Source organism: Mustela lutreola, chromosome 9, assembly GCF_030435805.1.
Source record: "Mustela lutreola isolate mMusLut2 chromosome 9, mMusLut2.pri, whole genome shotgun sequence".
NCBI lineage: Eukaryota > Metazoa > Chordata > Mammalia > Carnivora > Mustelidae > Mustela > Mustela lutreola.
In genome coordinates, this window is record NC_081298.1 from 114,663,817 (window position 1) to 114,680,772 (window position 16,956).

General features: G+C 43.6%; 1 protein-coding gene and 1 long non-coding RNA gene across 4 annotated transcripts in view; one reads left to right on the plus strand and one right to left on the minus strand.

Annotated features, from left to right (window-relative positions):
* The first annotated feature begins 857 nt into the window (after positions 1-857).
* On the plus strand, positions 858-5,435 carry LOC131840508 (uncharacterized). Of its 3 annotated transcripts, none has more exons than XR_009357382.1 (4): positions 858-1,296; positions 3,489-3,926; positions 4,037-4,150; positions 4,881-5,435. It is a non-coding gene; the product is annotated as an uncharacterized LOC131840508 (long non-coding RNA). The 3 variants fall into 3 exon arrangements; XR_009357383.1 differs by having other exon boundaries at positions 3,777-3,926; XR_009357384.1 differs by having other exon boundaries at positions 858-1,281.
* A 2,604-nt stretch (positions 5,436-8,039) lies between these two features.
* Positions 8,040-16,956, minus strand: part of GALM (galactose mutarotase) — a 51,763-nt gene continuing 42,846 nt past the window's right edge. Inside the window, exons 5-7 of the mRNA XM_059188552.1 lie at positions 11,773-11,914; positions 10,134-10,308; positions 8,040-9,399 (exon numbers count right to left, since the gene is read on the minus strand). Of these exons, the coding sequence (XP_059044535.1) occupies positions 9,322-9,399; positions 10,134-10,308; positions 11,773-11,914 (395 nt within the window). The 3' untranslated portion in view covers positions 8,040-9,321. The remainder of the gene's footprint in view (positions 9,400-10,133; positions 10,309-11,772; positions 11,915-16,956) is intronic.

Below are 16,956 nucleotides of genomic sequence, written 5' to 3' on the forward strand. Positions count from 1 at the left end.
ATTGCTGAGGATGGTGATAGCTGAGCATTAGTGTTCTAAAAACCTTCCTGGTGATTCTAATATATAACCAGAATAGGAAACTATTGCTATTGGGGCTAATGATGGCCCCCTTCTAGTTCACTAGTTATTGGATAGATTGGCTTGACTTACTGCTGCTGCTATTATTATTATTATTATGTATTTTTTTTTTTTAAGATTTTATTTATTTCTTTGACAGAGACAGGTCACAAGTAGGCAGAGGCAGGCAGAGAGAGAGAGGGGGAAGCAGGCTCCCTGCCAAGCAGAGAGCCCAATGCGGGGCTTGATCTCAGGACCCTGAGATCATGACCTGAGCCAAAGGCAGAGGCTTTAACCCACTGAGCCACCCAGGTGCCCCTGCTGCTGCTATTATAAGAAAGTTTGCAATACTCATGTGATTCAAAGGAAGGTTTGAAGATGTATCCTGTGTATCCTTTATGTTTCTCTGATTAAATGACCTTATGCTGGAATGTAACCTTTCTATGAAAATGGTAGAAACTGCATTTTAGTTTATATAAATATATAACTAGCAGAGGTCAATGTGCTCAGAGAAACATTCATCTAAAAGAAAGTTAACGTGGGACGCCTGGGTGGCTCAGTTGGTTAAGCGGCTGCCTTCGGCTCAGGTCATGATCCCAGCGTCCTGGGATCGAGTCCCACATCGGGCTCCTTGCTCCGCAGGGAGCCTGCTTCTCCCTCTGACTCTTCCTTCCACTCTGTCTGCCTGTGCTCGCTCTCACTCACTCTCTCTCTGACAAATAAATAAATAAAATCTAAAAAAAAAAAAAAAAAAAAAAAAAAAAAAAAAAAAAAAAAAAAAAAAAAAAAAAAAATAAAAGAAAGTTAACGTTCTGTTCAGGAAATTTGAAGCCGTATTTATTAGAACTGTTCGTTTTACCCAACACTAAGGCAACTCCAGGCATGGCCATTAGTCACAATTACTGCTTCAAAGCATCTACGGCTCTTCTAGCTGCATACATACATTTATAATTGTATCTTTCTGATGTGATGATGCTTTTATTATAAAAATATCTTTGTCTCTTTAAATATTTCTTGTTTTATTTTTTTCGCATCTTTTTTTTTTTTTTTAAGATTTTATTTATTTGACAGAGAAACAGCAAGAGCAGGAACACAAACAGGAGGATTAGGAGACGGAATGCCGGCTTCCTACCGGATAGGGAGTCCAATGTCGGGCTTGATCCCAGGACCCTGGGATCATGACCTGAGCTGAAGGCAGAGGCTTTAACCCACTGAGCCACCCAGGTGCCCTTCAGTTTGGTAATTTCTATTGATTATCTTCCAGTTCACTTATTTTTTCTCCTATCATCTTGTATCTATGTCTTAGCTTCTCTAGTGAATTTCTCATTTGTTACTGTACATTTCAACCCTATAATTTTCACTTGGTCCTTTTTTATAACCTATAAACTTTTTGGTTATTTTTATGAACATTCTTGAGTTTATTTTTAAGCTTAGCTTTCTAAGGGGCTGCCCTTTGTCTGCATAGCTTAGTGGTTGTCCAGTCGCTAAACAGAGGTTTTTCTCAGATACCCCAGTCAGTCCGATTTCTGCCCTTTGCTGATGGATCTGTTTTAGATGGGGAGTGAATTCAGTGTTTGGGCAGTTTTCAAATCTGTCCTGGCTTTTACTTTTTGCTGAACCCCTTTAATTTCCTGTGCACATGCACGTAGCCTCAGAGTTGGCCAGGAGTGTATAGCTTGGACTCTGTTTGGTCTCTGCTACGCATGTGTGCAGCCTCTGATTATCCATAAGTCTGCATTTTCGAACCAAATTGCATCATCAGGATAGCAGAACCATCAGCTGTCCCTGTTCGCAAAGCAATGAGTTTACTGATAAAACTGTTGGGTATTGGGGCACCTCGGTGGCTCAGTGGGTTAAGCCTCTGCCTTCAGCTCAGCTCATGGTCTCAGGGTCCTGGGATGGAGCCCCATGTCGGGCTCTGCTCAGTGGAAAGTCTGCTTCCCCCTCTCTCTCTGCCTGCCTCTCTGCCTACTTGTGATCTATCTCTCTGTTAAATAAATCTTAAAAACCAAAAAAACAAAAAACTTGGGTATTGGTACTACCTGCTGCTCCAAATTGATTACACCCCATTTAACCATAGCAACCCGCCAGGCCACATGTTTTGTTTTGCCCCAGCAGAACCTTCTCAGTCACTGAGTTGGGGGAGGAGGGGAGTGGGAGCAGCTCTAGGCTAGAATGCCATAGTCTCCCACTGTTCCTATACAAAGTCTGCAGTTTGTTGTATGCTTTTGGCCAGTTTCTAGAGCAGCAAAGTTGTTTGGTCAATTTTTTTTTTAGCGTTATAGTTGCTTTTTTGAGCAGAGGATTTGCTGACCTCCTTGGCTATATATAGCTGGAAGTGCCACCCAAAGCATCTGAGACTTGAATTATGATTTGAGTAATTGGAGAAGTTAAAACTTGGAAAAGATAAATGCCTCAATTGGAAAAGGATTTCATTCCTACCGAAACTGTCTAAATAGCCCACTGCAAACTGGTGATCCAGTTGTTTAAAATGGTTAGGACTGATAATGGAAACTGGCTAAGGAACAGATACACCAAGTTTCCCTTCTGTCTTCTGCTGGTAGTTCTGTATTTTTTCCACGTGCTACTTTTCACAAATCATCCCTATATAACTGACACTAACTTCTTTTAGTCCTTCGAGATTGGTAGGTCACTGGTTACCTAACAGGCACAGCTGTTCAACTTCCGCAGTACGCCGTCTTGTTTTAGCCTTTACAGCGGTGTTTGTGCAGTTCCGTATTACAGCTTACTGGTTAGGCAAAATGTTTGGGAATTGGAAAATGAAAATCCCACAGCTAATGATAAGAACTTACATTCTAAGAATTTGAAACAGGAATCCATAGATCATTGAACTAAAATCAATGATAGGCTTAACTGTGAAGGGTCAGAACTTAGAATTTCTTTTTTTTTTTTAAAGATTTTATTTATTTATCAGAGAGAGAGAGAGAGAGGGAGAGCGAGTGTGCACAGGCAGACAGAATGGCAGGCAGAGGCAGAGGGAGAAGCAGGCTCCCTGCTGAGCAAGGAGCCCGACGTGGGACTCGATCCCAGGACTTTGGGATCATGACCTGAACTGAAGGCAGCTGCTTAACCAACTGAGCCACCCAGGAGTCCCCAGAATTAGAATTTCTAATAGCAGTAGTCTAGTTGTGGGGAGGGGGCAGTGTATGGTAGAGAAGGCATGGACTCCTGGAGGCCTAGAGTCTTATTCTTGTGGGGTGGGGTAGGTTGTGTTGCATTTTAGTGGATATTTGCATTTTCAACAAGGCTTTAATAAATCTGTGGTTGTGTGGTGTTTTTCATACTGACACCATGTTTATTTTCACCATCTCTTATGAACTAAAAGTGTCCTGTTATTAGACTATAAAGTTTTTTGTTTTTGTTTGTTTGTTTGTTTTATTTATTTATTTATTTATTTATTTATTTGACAGACAGAGATCACAAGTAGGCAGAGACAGAGAGAGAGGGAAGCAGGCTCTCCGCCGAGCAGAGAGCCCGATGCGGGACTTGATCCCAGGACCCTGAGACCATGACCCGAGCCGAAGGCAGCGGCTCAACCCACTGAGCCACCCAGGTGCCCTTAACGTAGCCTTTTTATTGTCTTTCATACACACAATTACCAGTATCTTCCTCCAGCTATTCTAAAGATGCACATCCTAACTGGGGCTAAGTAACTTTATTTACTTATTTGTGTTTAAGATTTAATTATTTACTTATAGAGAGAGAGCGCACGCACATTGGAGGAGGAGCAGGAAAGGGATAAGCAGACTTCGTCCTAATAAGTGAGGAGCCTGATGTGGGGCTTGATCCGACGATCATGACCTGAGCTGAAATGGAGAGTCAGATGCATAACTGGCTGAGCCACCCAGGTGCCCTCTTCATTTTTAATTTATGTATTGTTATTTATTAATGAGTGGAATATGTTACTTTGTTTTTTCTTTGTAATTATTTTTAAAGATTTTCTTCATTTGACAGAGAGCACAAGCAGGAGGAGCAGCAGAGGGAAAGGAAGAAACAGACTCCCCGCTAAGCAGGGAGCCCAATGTGGAGCTCGATCCTGGGACTCTGGGATGATGACCTGAACTGAAAGCAGGTGCTTAACAGACTGAGCCACCAAAACGCCCCTATTTTATTTATTTTTAGAGAGAATTCTTTAGAGCAGAGGAAAACAAAATAATTGACCTTTGAACACATTGGTTTGAACTGCACAGGTCCCACATATATGTGGGTTTTTTACAGTCCAGTACTGTGTATGTATTTTTCTCTTTTTTTTTTTTTTTAAAGATTTTATTTATTTGACAGAGAGAGATCACAAGTAGGCAGAGAGGCAGGCAGAGAGAGAGAGAGGATGAAGCAGACTCCCTGCTGAGCAGAGAGCCCGATGCGGGACTTGATCCCAGGACCCTGAGATCATGACCTGAGCCGAAGGCAGCGGCTTAACCCACTGAGCCACCCAGGCGCCCTCTATTTTTCTCTTATGATTCTCTGAATAACATTTTCTTTTCTCTAGGTTATTTTATTGTAAGAATACAATATGTAATACATGTCACATGCAAAATATGTGTTAATCAACTGTTCGTATGTTATTGGTAAGGCTTTTGGTCAGCAGTAGGCTATTTAGTCGTTAAGTTTTGGGGGAGTCACAAGTTACACTTGGATTTTTTACTGCATGGGGGTGATGCCCTGAACCCCTGCATTCCTTAGGGATCAAATGTATGTGGGTAATAAATGTAATCTCAAACTTGGAAGCCACTAAATTGGGAACTAATTTGTAGTTATGTTTCCTTATGAATAAGAAAATACTCTTTTTCTTTCTTCTCTAGGGTTTCCTGAATGATTTCTGGCATCTAGAATGTTACAGCCCTGCATTGAACAATTAAACTAGTAGATAGGTTGCAGTCAGCTTAATATTTCATCTCTGAGGCCTCTTGGCAAAAGTATGTATTGGTAGCTTTAGAGTGAAGAAACCTGGCAGCCTTACCCAGATGAACAAAGTTAACCTCATCGGTGAGGGGCCACACCTGGAACTTGGCATTACCCGAGAGGCTGCAGCGTGAAGAATGGCACTGTTTTCAGTGATATGCCTCCGAAAGATGTAGGACACCAGTCAGACCGGGAAGAAACACCACAGACCGATCCCAGTGGAGGCATACTGTATATAACTTTCCTGCAGTCCTCAAAAATACGAAGATTGTAAAGGTCAAGGCAAGGGAGGACTGAGGAATTGTGCTGGGTTCAACGGAACAAGAAACTTAAATACAGTTTGTGCTCCTGGTTTGGACCCTTCTGCCAGGAAAGATGTTGAGACAGGTGGTGAAACTTGAACGGGATCTCTGAGTGAGGGGTGTATGGAAATATTTTGTACTATTATTGCAACTTTCCTGGGCTCCTGGGTGTCTCCATTGTTAAGCCTCTACCCTCAGCTGAGGTCATGATCTCAGGGTCCTGGGATGGAGCCCTGCATCAGGCTCCCAACCTCTCCCACTCCCCCTGCTTCTGTTCCCTCTCTTGCTGTGTCTGTCTTTGTCAAATAAAATCTTTAAAATAAAATTAAAATTAAAATGTGTCCCCCCTCCACCATTTTGCAGACTTAAACTTTTAATTGCAAAAGGAAGATGCTTTGGCAATTCAAACAGTACCAGTAAAGTAAAAAAGTGAAAGTCCTTATCTCCCCTACAAATTCTATTGCCAGAGAACACAATTATTAACTTAATTAGCCCTTCTAGCCTTTACAAATATTTGTAAATTTTTGTTTTATTTTACGAAAGCAGGATAGTGTGTAATTTGATCTTACCTCTTTTAATGGTCTTTTAATAGTATTCCATTGCATGGATTACCATTTATCCATTCTTGTATTGATGGTGCTAGGTAGTTTTCAGTTTTTCATTATTGCCAATTAGATTGCAATGAACACCCTTGTCTCAGTGTTTGTGTTTACAGATTTGTGCATACTAGTATTTCCATAGAAAAAAAAAAATTTTTTTTTTTTTTTTTTTTTAATTTGACAGAGAGGGAACAAACAGGGGGAGTGGGAGAGGGAAAGGGAGAAGCAGGCTTCCCGCTGAGCAGAGAGCCCAATGTGGGGCTTAATCCCAGGACCCTGGGATCATGACCTGAACCAAAGGCAGATGCATAACAACTGAGCCACCCAGGTGCCCCATAGTAAAGATTTCTAAAAGAAGAATTTGCTACATCAGGAGTTTTGCAAGTTTGCCAATATTGATAGATTCTGCCAATTCCCCTCCAAAAATGTTCTTAATTTATATTGCTACTAATGGTGATGGAGTAAAAATTCTTCACTTATCAATATTGTATGTTATCGGGGTGCCTGGGTGGCTCAGTGAGTTAAAGCCTCTGCCTTCAGCTCAGGTCATGATCTCAGGGTCCTGGGATCGAGTCCTGCATTGGGCTCTCTGCTCGGCAGGGAGCCTGCTTCCTCTCTCTGCCTTCCTCTCTGCCTACTTCTTCTCTGTCTCTGTCAAAGGAATAAATAAAATAAAAAAAAAATTGTATGTTATCGATGTTAGATTTTTCCCTCTAAAAGGAAAAACTGAGGACTTTTTTTGGAGTGTAGGGCCACTGGAACATATGTTGGGCTCTTTTGTTCTTTATTAACGTTGGATTTCTTATTGAAGAGCTTGTGTTCTAGATAGGCCACTTCCCGGCACTATTACTTTCTCCAGCTATTGACCTCTTGTTTTTGTTTTGTTTTTTAAGATCTGGTTTATTTGAGAGAATGAGCAAGCGAGCAGGGGTAACAATAGAGGGAGAGGGAGAAACAGGCTCCCCGCCAAGCAGGGAACCCAGTGCAGGGCTCCATTCTAGGACCCTGGGATCATGACCTGAGCTGAGGGCAGAGGCTTTAACCCACTGAGCCACCCAGGCGCCCTGACCTCTTGTTTGTTTGGTTTGTTTTTTTAATTAACATATAATGTATTATTTGCCCCAGGGGCTGACCTCTTGTTTTTAATGAGACTTTTGCTATCTCATTACAGGTTGTAAGGGTCAGATGAAATAATATCTTCAATCATACTTCTGGGAATCAAAATGAAGACAAGCCATTAAGGAGACTGCTGGCAAGATTGTGACAGTGTAAGAATTGTCCAGAGGGGGGCGCCTGGGTGGCTCAGTAGGTGAAGCGTCTGCCTTAGGCTTGGGTCTTGATCTCAAGGTTTTGGGATCAAGCTCTGCATTGGGCCCCTTGCTTGCAGGGGAGCCTGCTTCCCCCTCCCCCTCTGCTTCTGTGATCTCTCTCTCAAATAAAATCTTAAAAAAAAAAAAAGAAAGAAAAGTTGTCCAGTGTCTCCTTCCACTGCCTGCTCAGACCCAACCGGGAAGAGAAACGGGACCACAGCTCCTGGCCCTCTGTGTCGTTTGCTCAGTGCTCTGGCTGGCTTAGGCATTTGTTGTCCACTTTGTCAGATCTTTCTGTCACAGGCACGGGGAGGGCCTGTGGAAAAAGAATTTGACTACTGGCCAGTTTTGTTTCTAGCCCTGCAGAGATAGATTTTACCTTCCAGATATTTCAAGTCTAATTCCTTTGCCTCACAGGTGAGAAAAATAGAGGCTGAGAGGCTGAGTGAAATTAGATTGCCCATGTAATAAATGCTATTAGCAAAGTTGGCGCTCAGGGTTGGGTCTGTCGTGGTGCAATTCTACATATCTTACTGTCACTATTAGTCTTCCCTGAAGAGACACTGTATCTTAGACATTACTTCTGAATTCCTTAAAAGACTCAGCAGAGAACTGTGGACATAATAGGTATCCAGAAAATCCATAATGAAATGAATTTAAAAATGAACACTATTTTTGGTTTATCGTTGCTAAGAAAGAGGGAGTATAGGAAGCTCAAGAGGCTGCCAGTTAGGTGGCTTTCTTCTAGGAAGATGCTGGCGCTTATACTGGAGAGCACAGTGGAATCCAGAACACACCATTTCCCAAAGGTCCATGTCAGCTTTAAAAATGAGTGAGGAGATGGGGAGTCTTCTGAAGATGCAGCTTTTTGTTTTATTTCAACTGGTTGCTAGTGTACAAAAGTATAAGGTACATTTCTTTAAAAAGCGTAAACCAACCACCAACCCAAACCCATAGCTGGTAATTCAATGGCTCAGGAAAGGGGGGAGCCCGGCCTCATCTACACAACACGACTTCTCGCTCCAGGTGCCATGTGCCGTCCTCAGGCCCCGTCTCCACACTAACGCGGCTCTTGTCTCCAGTGGCTTGTTGGCTGCCCTCCTCGCCTTGGCTGAGCTGGGACTTTCTCAATCCCAAAAACAGAATCAAAATTACAGACTCTCTCTGGATATTTGGACCTGGCCCTTTAAGGGACATCTTTAAGAAACCTAAACTCCGACTCAGACTCATGCTTCTTACAATCATGAATCTGGGAAGAAAGCCTGGCCCCCTCAGTGACCCCAGGAATGCCCTGGCAAGCTGAATCGGAGCAAAGAAGGGGACTTGAATGTGCATGACCTGATGTCAAGTCCTGACTAAAATCGTTCCCAGCCTTGTGTGTTTTTTTTTTTTTTTTTTTTTTTTAATTTGACAGAAATCACAAGTAGGCAGAGAGGCAGGCGGAGAGAGAGAGGAAGGGAAGCAGGCTCCCTGCTGAGCAGAGAGCCCGATGTGGGGGTCCATCCCAGGACCCTGGGATCATGACCTGAGCTGAAGGCAGAGGCTTAACCCACTGAGCCCCCAGGCGCTCCCCAGCCTTGTGTTTTTTTCCGAGGGACGTTTACCCTCCCGAAGCCCCAGCTCCCTCCCTCTCTGGCATCTCCAGCCTTCCCAGGGCAGACAGGCCCCTCTGCCAGCCATGGTACAGGAGCTTAGAGACCGAAAAGGCCACAGTACTGCACGGGAGGGAAGTGGTTGGAGGAGGCAGAGGAGGAGGACAACAAGAGGAAAGGGTAGGATCAAAGAAAGGGTAAAAAGCAGAAGGCGGCAACAGCGTGGAGAGACAGAGCCAACCCAGTACAAGGGGTGTGGGTACCTCTTCTGGGCTAGGGCTGGGGCTCAAGAGATGACATTAATGGGTGGGTCCTCTTAACCACACAGAGGAGAGAACTGCTCCTTAGCCCCGACCTGGAGCCAGTCACCGGGAAAGGAAATCGATACTCAGACTCATTACTATGAAGCTACCCTTTACATGGTTTCAATTCGCAGGATCACTTTGAAAGCCTCTAAGTCTTCATCTCCTCTCTGGGAAGGAGACAGGCTGCTGAAGGGGCTCCCGGCCTGGCCCTGGAAGAGGTCATGTCTTTACGCTTAAGCCACAGTAAACTTGAACCAAGTGGTGTGGTCATACTCCTCCCCGGGCCTCAGCAGCACAGGAGGGAAGTGGGGCTGTGAAGGAAACAACAGGGCAGGTTAGCTTTCCAGCCAGCTGCACCCTGCACCGTTCAGGACAGCTCTGGACTGGCCTCTCGAACCAGCTGCCCACGTAACGACTGTTTACCCTGGGTTTGCAGCGAGATAGAGAACCGGAGGCCCATCACTGAGCACGCTGTTAGGGCAGGACTCTCCTGATGAAGGAGGCTGTGTGTCAGTTTAAGTTCTGGAGCGAGCTGCCGGGCAGCTGCTTTGAGGGGCACTACTCCAGGTAGCAGCCAGAAAAAGAAGTCACCAGTAAGCAAACAGGAAGATGATGGGATCATTTTAAAACTGTGGTTGCACGGAGTCTTGGGTGGCTCAGTCAGGCATCTGACTCTTGATTTAAGCTCAGGTTCATGGTCCCAGGCTGTGACATCAAGCCCTGTGTCAGGCTCCGTGCTAGGTGTGGAGCCTGCTTAGGGTTCTCTTTCTCCTCCCCCCACCCAACCGCCGCCCAAAAGTGTGGTTGCAGAAGATGAACAGGTGTGGACAAGGAGCAATATTAAACTGAATAAAGGCTTTGAAGGCACAAAACAGATTAAATACATAAAAATGCTATGTTAGTACTTGGCTAAAGGTCTCCTTATCATGACTAGGAGAAGAGAAGCTCCGTGGACCTTTGAATCACACAGACCTGAGTGCCGTGACCTCTGTCAGATAGTGACCTTGGGGCACAACACCCCTGAGAAGCCGAGCGGAAGCTTTACCTGGTTGACAGCATCAGGCCAGTTCTGGGTCTCCAGGCAGAAACCAGAGTGCTTGGGATAGACGGCTCCCCTCTTGCCCTGCAGCGTGCCGTCCAGGAAGTTGCCCGTGTAGAACTGGACCCCAGGTTGGGTGGTGTACACCTCCAGCACCCGCCCGCTGCCGGCATGACGGACCCTGGGGGTAAGGCAGACCACACAGGATGCAGAAGCTCGCAGGGACAGGGAGAAGCAGGGAAGCACCCTCGAAGCCAGCAGTCAGACCCGGCCACAGAGCAGGGACACGGAGACAAAGGTGAGAAGAGCATGATGGGAAATTCCCGCAGTCTCTGGGGTGAGGCATGAGCAGGTGGTTCTGAGGATCCTTGGCGACTTCTCACTGTGATCTTGGCTTCTCTGAGGAAGGCTCACCCTGGCCAGATTGGGCGGGGGGGGTGTGTGTGTGGTGTGTGTGTGTGTCTCGGGGGCAGCCAGGTTGAAGAGAAGCAGTTTTTAGGTTCAGGAGCGGCTGAGATTCTTTCTCATAAAGAGCTGGCGCTCTCTGCTTGGCCTGGCAAAGCGACCAGCCATGTCTTAAAAGAGAAGAGATGCTTTTCTAAATTAAAACATCCCCCTTTCCTGGGGCTCCAGCAGGCTGCGCTTTTTAGTCAGATCTCCCCTGAGAACAGATGTACTATCCGTTTTTGCTAGATTCACTGTTTCCTTTTTAAAAAACAAACAACAACAACAACAACAAAAAACCAAAACCAAAAACAAAGAACAACAACAAAAACCAGGCCTCTACAGAGCTGAGAGTAACTACCCAGTCCCGTACTTGGTGTTGAAGGGATATGGACAAAGAAAAGCCTCAGTCTTACCCTCTTACTGAGAGGTAAAACATCCCAGCAAAGTATGGTCAATGAAGACGTTCAGGGAAAGATGTCTGGGAAAAGGAGGGCCAGGATTTGAACAGTGGAGCGAAGGCAGGAGAGTCTCCTCGAGGTGGGGGCAGTAGAGAGAGAAGTTTGAGCATTAGTCAAGAGGAGAAGAGCAGACTCCAGCCGGAAGAACGCAGGGTGGCCTCTAAGGGAGAGAAGGCTTTTGAAGTTTCCATTGAGTCTAAGTCGTTTCCTCTGCTTTATTTCAAATCCATTTGTTCTACAGACATGATTTGCTGATGCCAAGCATGGTGTCAGGCACTAGGGCAGAGGTGGGGTCTCACAGAGACGAGATGGTGTGAGCAGCTCAGAATTTAGTGAGGAGGAGGGAGAGTGCACACAGATGCCCACCCTAGGCCGCTGCCGGTGAGTGCCCCACGAGAAGTGCAGTCTGACTTTCCAAGGAAGTAGACCGGGCACGAATCCCGTGTGAACAAAGTACAAAGCACTCCAGAAGTTCAAGGAAAGCAGAGGTGACCTCAGTCAGGAGGAATTGGGCTTTGTCCCAAAAATGTGCTTTAAAGAACAGGCACAGATGGGGAGAGAGGGAGCAAAGAGAGACAGGCTACTGGCCTAGTGGGGGAGGGGGAGGACCAGGAGCTTTGAAAAGACCAGGGACGTGGTATTTAGTCCCTGCAGCATAGAAAATGCTACTGATGCTCCTCATATAGGAGGTGGGATCTCTTCTCTCTTCCCCACAGAGGCAGTAAGTGACAAGAACCTACCGTGCACAAAAGTGCTTTTCTTTAGAGCCCTTCAGACAGAAATTGTGGTCAAAGCCATTGATACGGAACTCCTGCAGGTGTTTTCCAAGCTCCACTGGCTTCCTCAGGTCAAAGGCAGTTCCTTGCACTGGAGCAACTTCTCCTGGTGGGAAGAGGCAAGGAAAAAGGCAGCAGGCTGGAGTACTCTGGCCAGGCTTTCTCGAAAGTGGAGAGGGACTCTATTTCCAGGGCCTGACACTGTGATCCGGTTTAATTTCTGTCTTTATTTTTAAAAACTTTTTAAAAAAATGTAAGCATAGTTAACACACAATATTGCATTCGTTTCAGGTGTGCAACACAGTGACTCGGCTTCTCTCTACATTATGCTGTGCTCTCCATGAGGGTGGCCCCCAACAGTCACCCCCCAACGCTATTACAATACCACAGACTATGTTTCTTATGCTCTGCCTTTTATTCCTGTGACTTATCCATTCTATAACTGGAAGCCCAGTTTGGTTTCTTTAAAAGTCTTCCTTTGTTCTAGAATAGTATCACATATTTAAAGGTGAATACAAATGCTAGTTAGTTAATGTACTCTTTTAGGGTGAGAAACTACCTTACTTTCATGTGGTCAGGTGGAGATATTGTAGGAACGCAGCTTCTATGCTATTTTTAGAAAAGAGAGCGGTAGCACGCAAAGTGGGTCTGAAATCTTAGGAGGCTAAGAACAATCAGGAACTTGTACCCTACCACTAAAAGATTTAAACAAGTAAAAGGAGAACCAGCTTTAGCTGTTCGAAACATTTGGCTCTGCTTTTGTGTGTTCCTAAATACTAACATGAAACACGAATCTCCTATCTTTGGGCAAAAGAGAGCAACCTTTTCTTAAACTCGGAGCTGCTGTTCAGAAACATGGTCTTTCTGGTATGTGAGGCCTGCAGTCTGTGAGCTCACAGAGAGCTTCGAGGACGCCTGGGATCCCAACGACTCAAGGGAGGCCCAGAGGCCTGGCCAGAGGCCAGAGGCCACACCATCCTAGCATCTGATGTCCATTATTCGACCAAGCGAGTTTGGGAAGCACACAGAAGAATCCTTCTCCTAACCAGAGTCAGCTTTAGGCGAAACTAAGTAGCATTCTTTTTGAAAACACCCCCTTAAAACCATCTATTTCCTTCGCCTTGCTTCTGCTTGCATGAAAAAGAATTTTTGAATGGGTAGTATTTGCACATGTAATCTATTTATTTATTTTTAAAAGATTTTCTTTGAGAGGGAGAGAGAGAGTAAGAGAAAGAGAGCAGGAGAGGGGCGAGGGTCAGAAGGAGAGGCAGACTCCCCACTGAGTGGGGAGCCCAATGCAGGACTTGATCCTTGGACTCTGGGATCATGACCTGAGCCAAAGGCTCAAGGGACTGTGCCACCCACCTTTAAATTGATTAAAGTAATCAATTTAAAAGGTAACAAATGTAAAAGATACAAAATACTACATAATCAAAACAATCTCTCTCATCTTTGTTCCCCACAGATCCAGTATCCTTCCACAGAAGTAACTGCTGTTGCTTGCTCCTGGCGCATGTTTCCAGAGACCTTACAAGGATATCCAAGTATGTGAGCACGGAGCCATGCACACACACACAAAGATAGAGCCTGTTTCCACCTTGCTCTTTTCATTCTGTTTGTCTTGGAGGTTGTTGTTAAATTTATTCCTATGTACTTCATTGGACAATTCTATATGCCCTCATGTTTCTATTTTTTCTGTGATAATCTGTCAATTTAAAATTTCTTTTCTGGCATTATAAGTGCAAATTTATATTTTTCTCAAAACATATGCATCCCATCTATATTATTCTCATTTATTTGTAGAGTCGAGGAAGACAGTAACTTATTATCCTTTCAATTTCATCTGTCTGTGGTTATTGGCCTGTGCTCATTTCTAACTTTGTGCATTGAATAGGTTAGCTAATGCTTTATCTATTTTATTTTTCCCCCTCCAATGAAGCAGCTCTTGGATTTATGTATTAATACTACATTTTTCTTCCTCTTTTCAAAATCATAATTTCTGATTTCATTTGTATTAATTTTTCTTTTGTTCTCTTGGGTTTATTTTGTTATTTTTCAAATATCTTGCATTAGATGCATTAATTTATTTTCACTTTTTGGAATCATATAAGTATTTAGTGTCACAATGTTTTTCTGAGCAACAGACTTTATACCACATATAGGAATTTCCATTATATATAATTATAACATATCTCCATTTATTATATATTCCAATATGTGCCATGTATATTATTTCCATTATATATAATAATGATACATTATTTACTTATTTTCTGGGTAGTACTAGCTTAGGGGCTGGAATTCCCTTTTTACTCCAGAACTATTAAGAATTAAAACATTTCTGGGCATTTTTGCCTGTATTATTCTTATTTTGTGAAACTACCTGAGATTTTCTTTATGGTGTCAGATACAGTGGACTCTCATTGTAAACTGCATCCTTTATAATTACAAGGTGCCCTCCTTTATGTAATTTAATGCTGAAATCAGCATTCTGTCCTGAAATCAGCCTTTACTGATACCAAGATTAAGACTCCTGCCACTTTGGCTTTCATTTGCTTGGTTTGCTTTGAAATCTCCTATTTTTAATGTTTCTGTATGACTTGGTTACACACAGCATTCTGATGGGTTTTGCTTTGTGATTCAGTCTGAGAGACTTTGTTTAACAGAGACATTTTATGGCATTACTATGTTATAACATAGTATATAACATAGTATATAACATATATATAACATATACATATATGTTATATATATGTTCTAATTATTCTTAGTTCTGTCATTACATTTTTTTGTTGTGCTTTCTGTGTTTATGAATTTTTGTTGTTGCTTGCTTTTTATTTTTTTTTAAGAGTTTATTTATTTGACAGACTGGGATCACAAGTAGGCAGAGACGCAGGCAGGCAGGCTCCCTGCTGAGCAGAAAGCCCGATGCGGGGCTCCATCCCAGGACCCTGAGATCATGACCTGAGCCAAAGGCAGAGGCTTTAACCCACTGAGCCACCCAGGTGCCCCTGTTGCTTGCTTTTTTAAATCTTCTACTATATGGGGACGCCTGGGTGGCTCAGTTGGTTGGGCAGCTGCCTTCGGCTCAGGTCATGATCCCAGCATCCTGGGATCGAGTCCCGCATTGGGCTCCCTGCTGAGCAGGGAGCCTGCTTCTCCCTCAGCCTCTGCCTGCCATTCTGTCTGCCTGTGCTCGCTCTCTCTCCCTCTCTCTCTGTTAAATAAATAAAAAATCTTTTAAAAAAATCTACTATATGGTGTGTGTGTGTGTGTGTGTGTGTGTGTCTTGTAAGTTCGTAAGTTTGTAATTTTGTTTTAGTGGTTATATCTATAAATAAGTAACTTCAAAACAATATACTTAATCCTCTGTTTCTTAGAATCCACTAAGCTTTTCTTTTCTCACCCTTTCTCTTTGCTACCTGACGGGTTTCTGATGCTTCAAAGGTTAAGAATCCTAATAAAGTCACGTTTGTTTCCCAGTAGATGGTGCTAGAGACACAATATAAAGACCTTGCTTATAAACCTCTGAATTCAGAGTCAGCCTTTAAACTGTGATCAGTTTTGGGAGAATGAATAGTTGAACTTTTTGGTTCAAAGAGTTCAGGTCAAAGGCCAAATCCTGGATGGTAATGACTCTCTCACCTGGGTGCTACTGTCTTGTGAAGTCTGGGTGACCAACCAACTCCCACACTGATTTTTAAAAAGGTTAAATTTTCCTTATGAAACAATTAGTCTGCGAAAAAACAGTAGCTGTTAGTCGTACCAACCCATATTCTAAGTATTAAGTTGTGTTATGCTTTCTTCCCTGACCTTCTATGGTATTCACAGTATTTAGTTCTTTTAAGTCGTGCCTGACTCAGAATCTAACCCTTATGACAATCTCAGTGTAACACTGCACAAGTCGGTCAAGAGTACTTATTTCTCTTGACTTTAAGATAACAAGAAAGCCCAGCAGTTTTCCTGCAGGAGGGAGCGAGGGTGTATTTCAGGTCTGTTTACCTGATACTGAGCCATCCACAAATCAATGCTTACGTTAACTTTTCTCTTTGTAAAATGAAGCTATTATCTGCTGCGTTATACATTACAGGAAATATTTGATAAATGATAAATGGTTTCAGGGAGATGGCATAAACAAACAGGCCAAATTTCAGGACACTATATGTAAAACAAAGGAGAGCCTAGAGGGGTTAAGACTTCAGAATGGCAGAGAAGCCCTGACTTAAAAATGAGAACCTTGGGATAATTCCAAAATGAGATTTTTGCTAAATGAGAAGAAAAAAAGAGAGAGGATTCCAATTTCCCTTTTGCCAGCCTCATCCCCTGACACATGTACCTCATCATTGGGCATAGGGAAAACTTGGAATTTGTTCCCCAGAGTCACTATGCCTTTGGGCCCTTTCTGGTAACTGGAATGTCCTCTCCGTGCCTACCTCCACCACACCCTGGCAAAGTTGCTTAAGAATACTTACTCTCCCACACCACTTCCTCTGTGAAAGATTGCAGCCTCCAGAGCTAGAACTAATGTCCTTTATTACTTGGTTCCTATGATACTTTGAACATACTTTCTTCAAAACATTGATCATTTTGGGCATAATCGTAGGATTTTATCAAGTTCCTAGAGGGCAGGGATTGTGTCCTTTTTATCTTTATACCTTCTGAGCATGAAGCGAGACTTTACTTGATTGAAAAGCTGATAAATGAATGAAGTAGAGGCAGAAAAAACAGGGACAACTGTGAATGTTCTATCATCCCATGGCCAAGTCAGAATGAAAGATCTACAGGAAGGGCCTTCGGAATTACCTCATCCAGTTCCCTTGCTTTGCAAATGATTAAGACTGGGACCCAGACAGCTAAAGGGACTTGCCCAAGGTGACATATCTCCACAGTGTCAAAGTCTCCAGGCTCCTCACCCCGGAGTGACTTGGTTACCCCTCCCACCCAACCCCCTAAGTGTTCTTGATTCTTCAAAGAATTTGGAAAAATCAATGTGCTATTCTTCTAATTTTGGTCTATCTGCATATGTGACTTTGTGCTTTGGTGCTAAGAATAGAAGATGTCAGAATAGCTCTCTCAGCAATGCTGAGTGTACAGAAAATGAGGCGGAAATGGAAAGGGTGCCCTCAGAGGGGATGTCACCTCACCAGC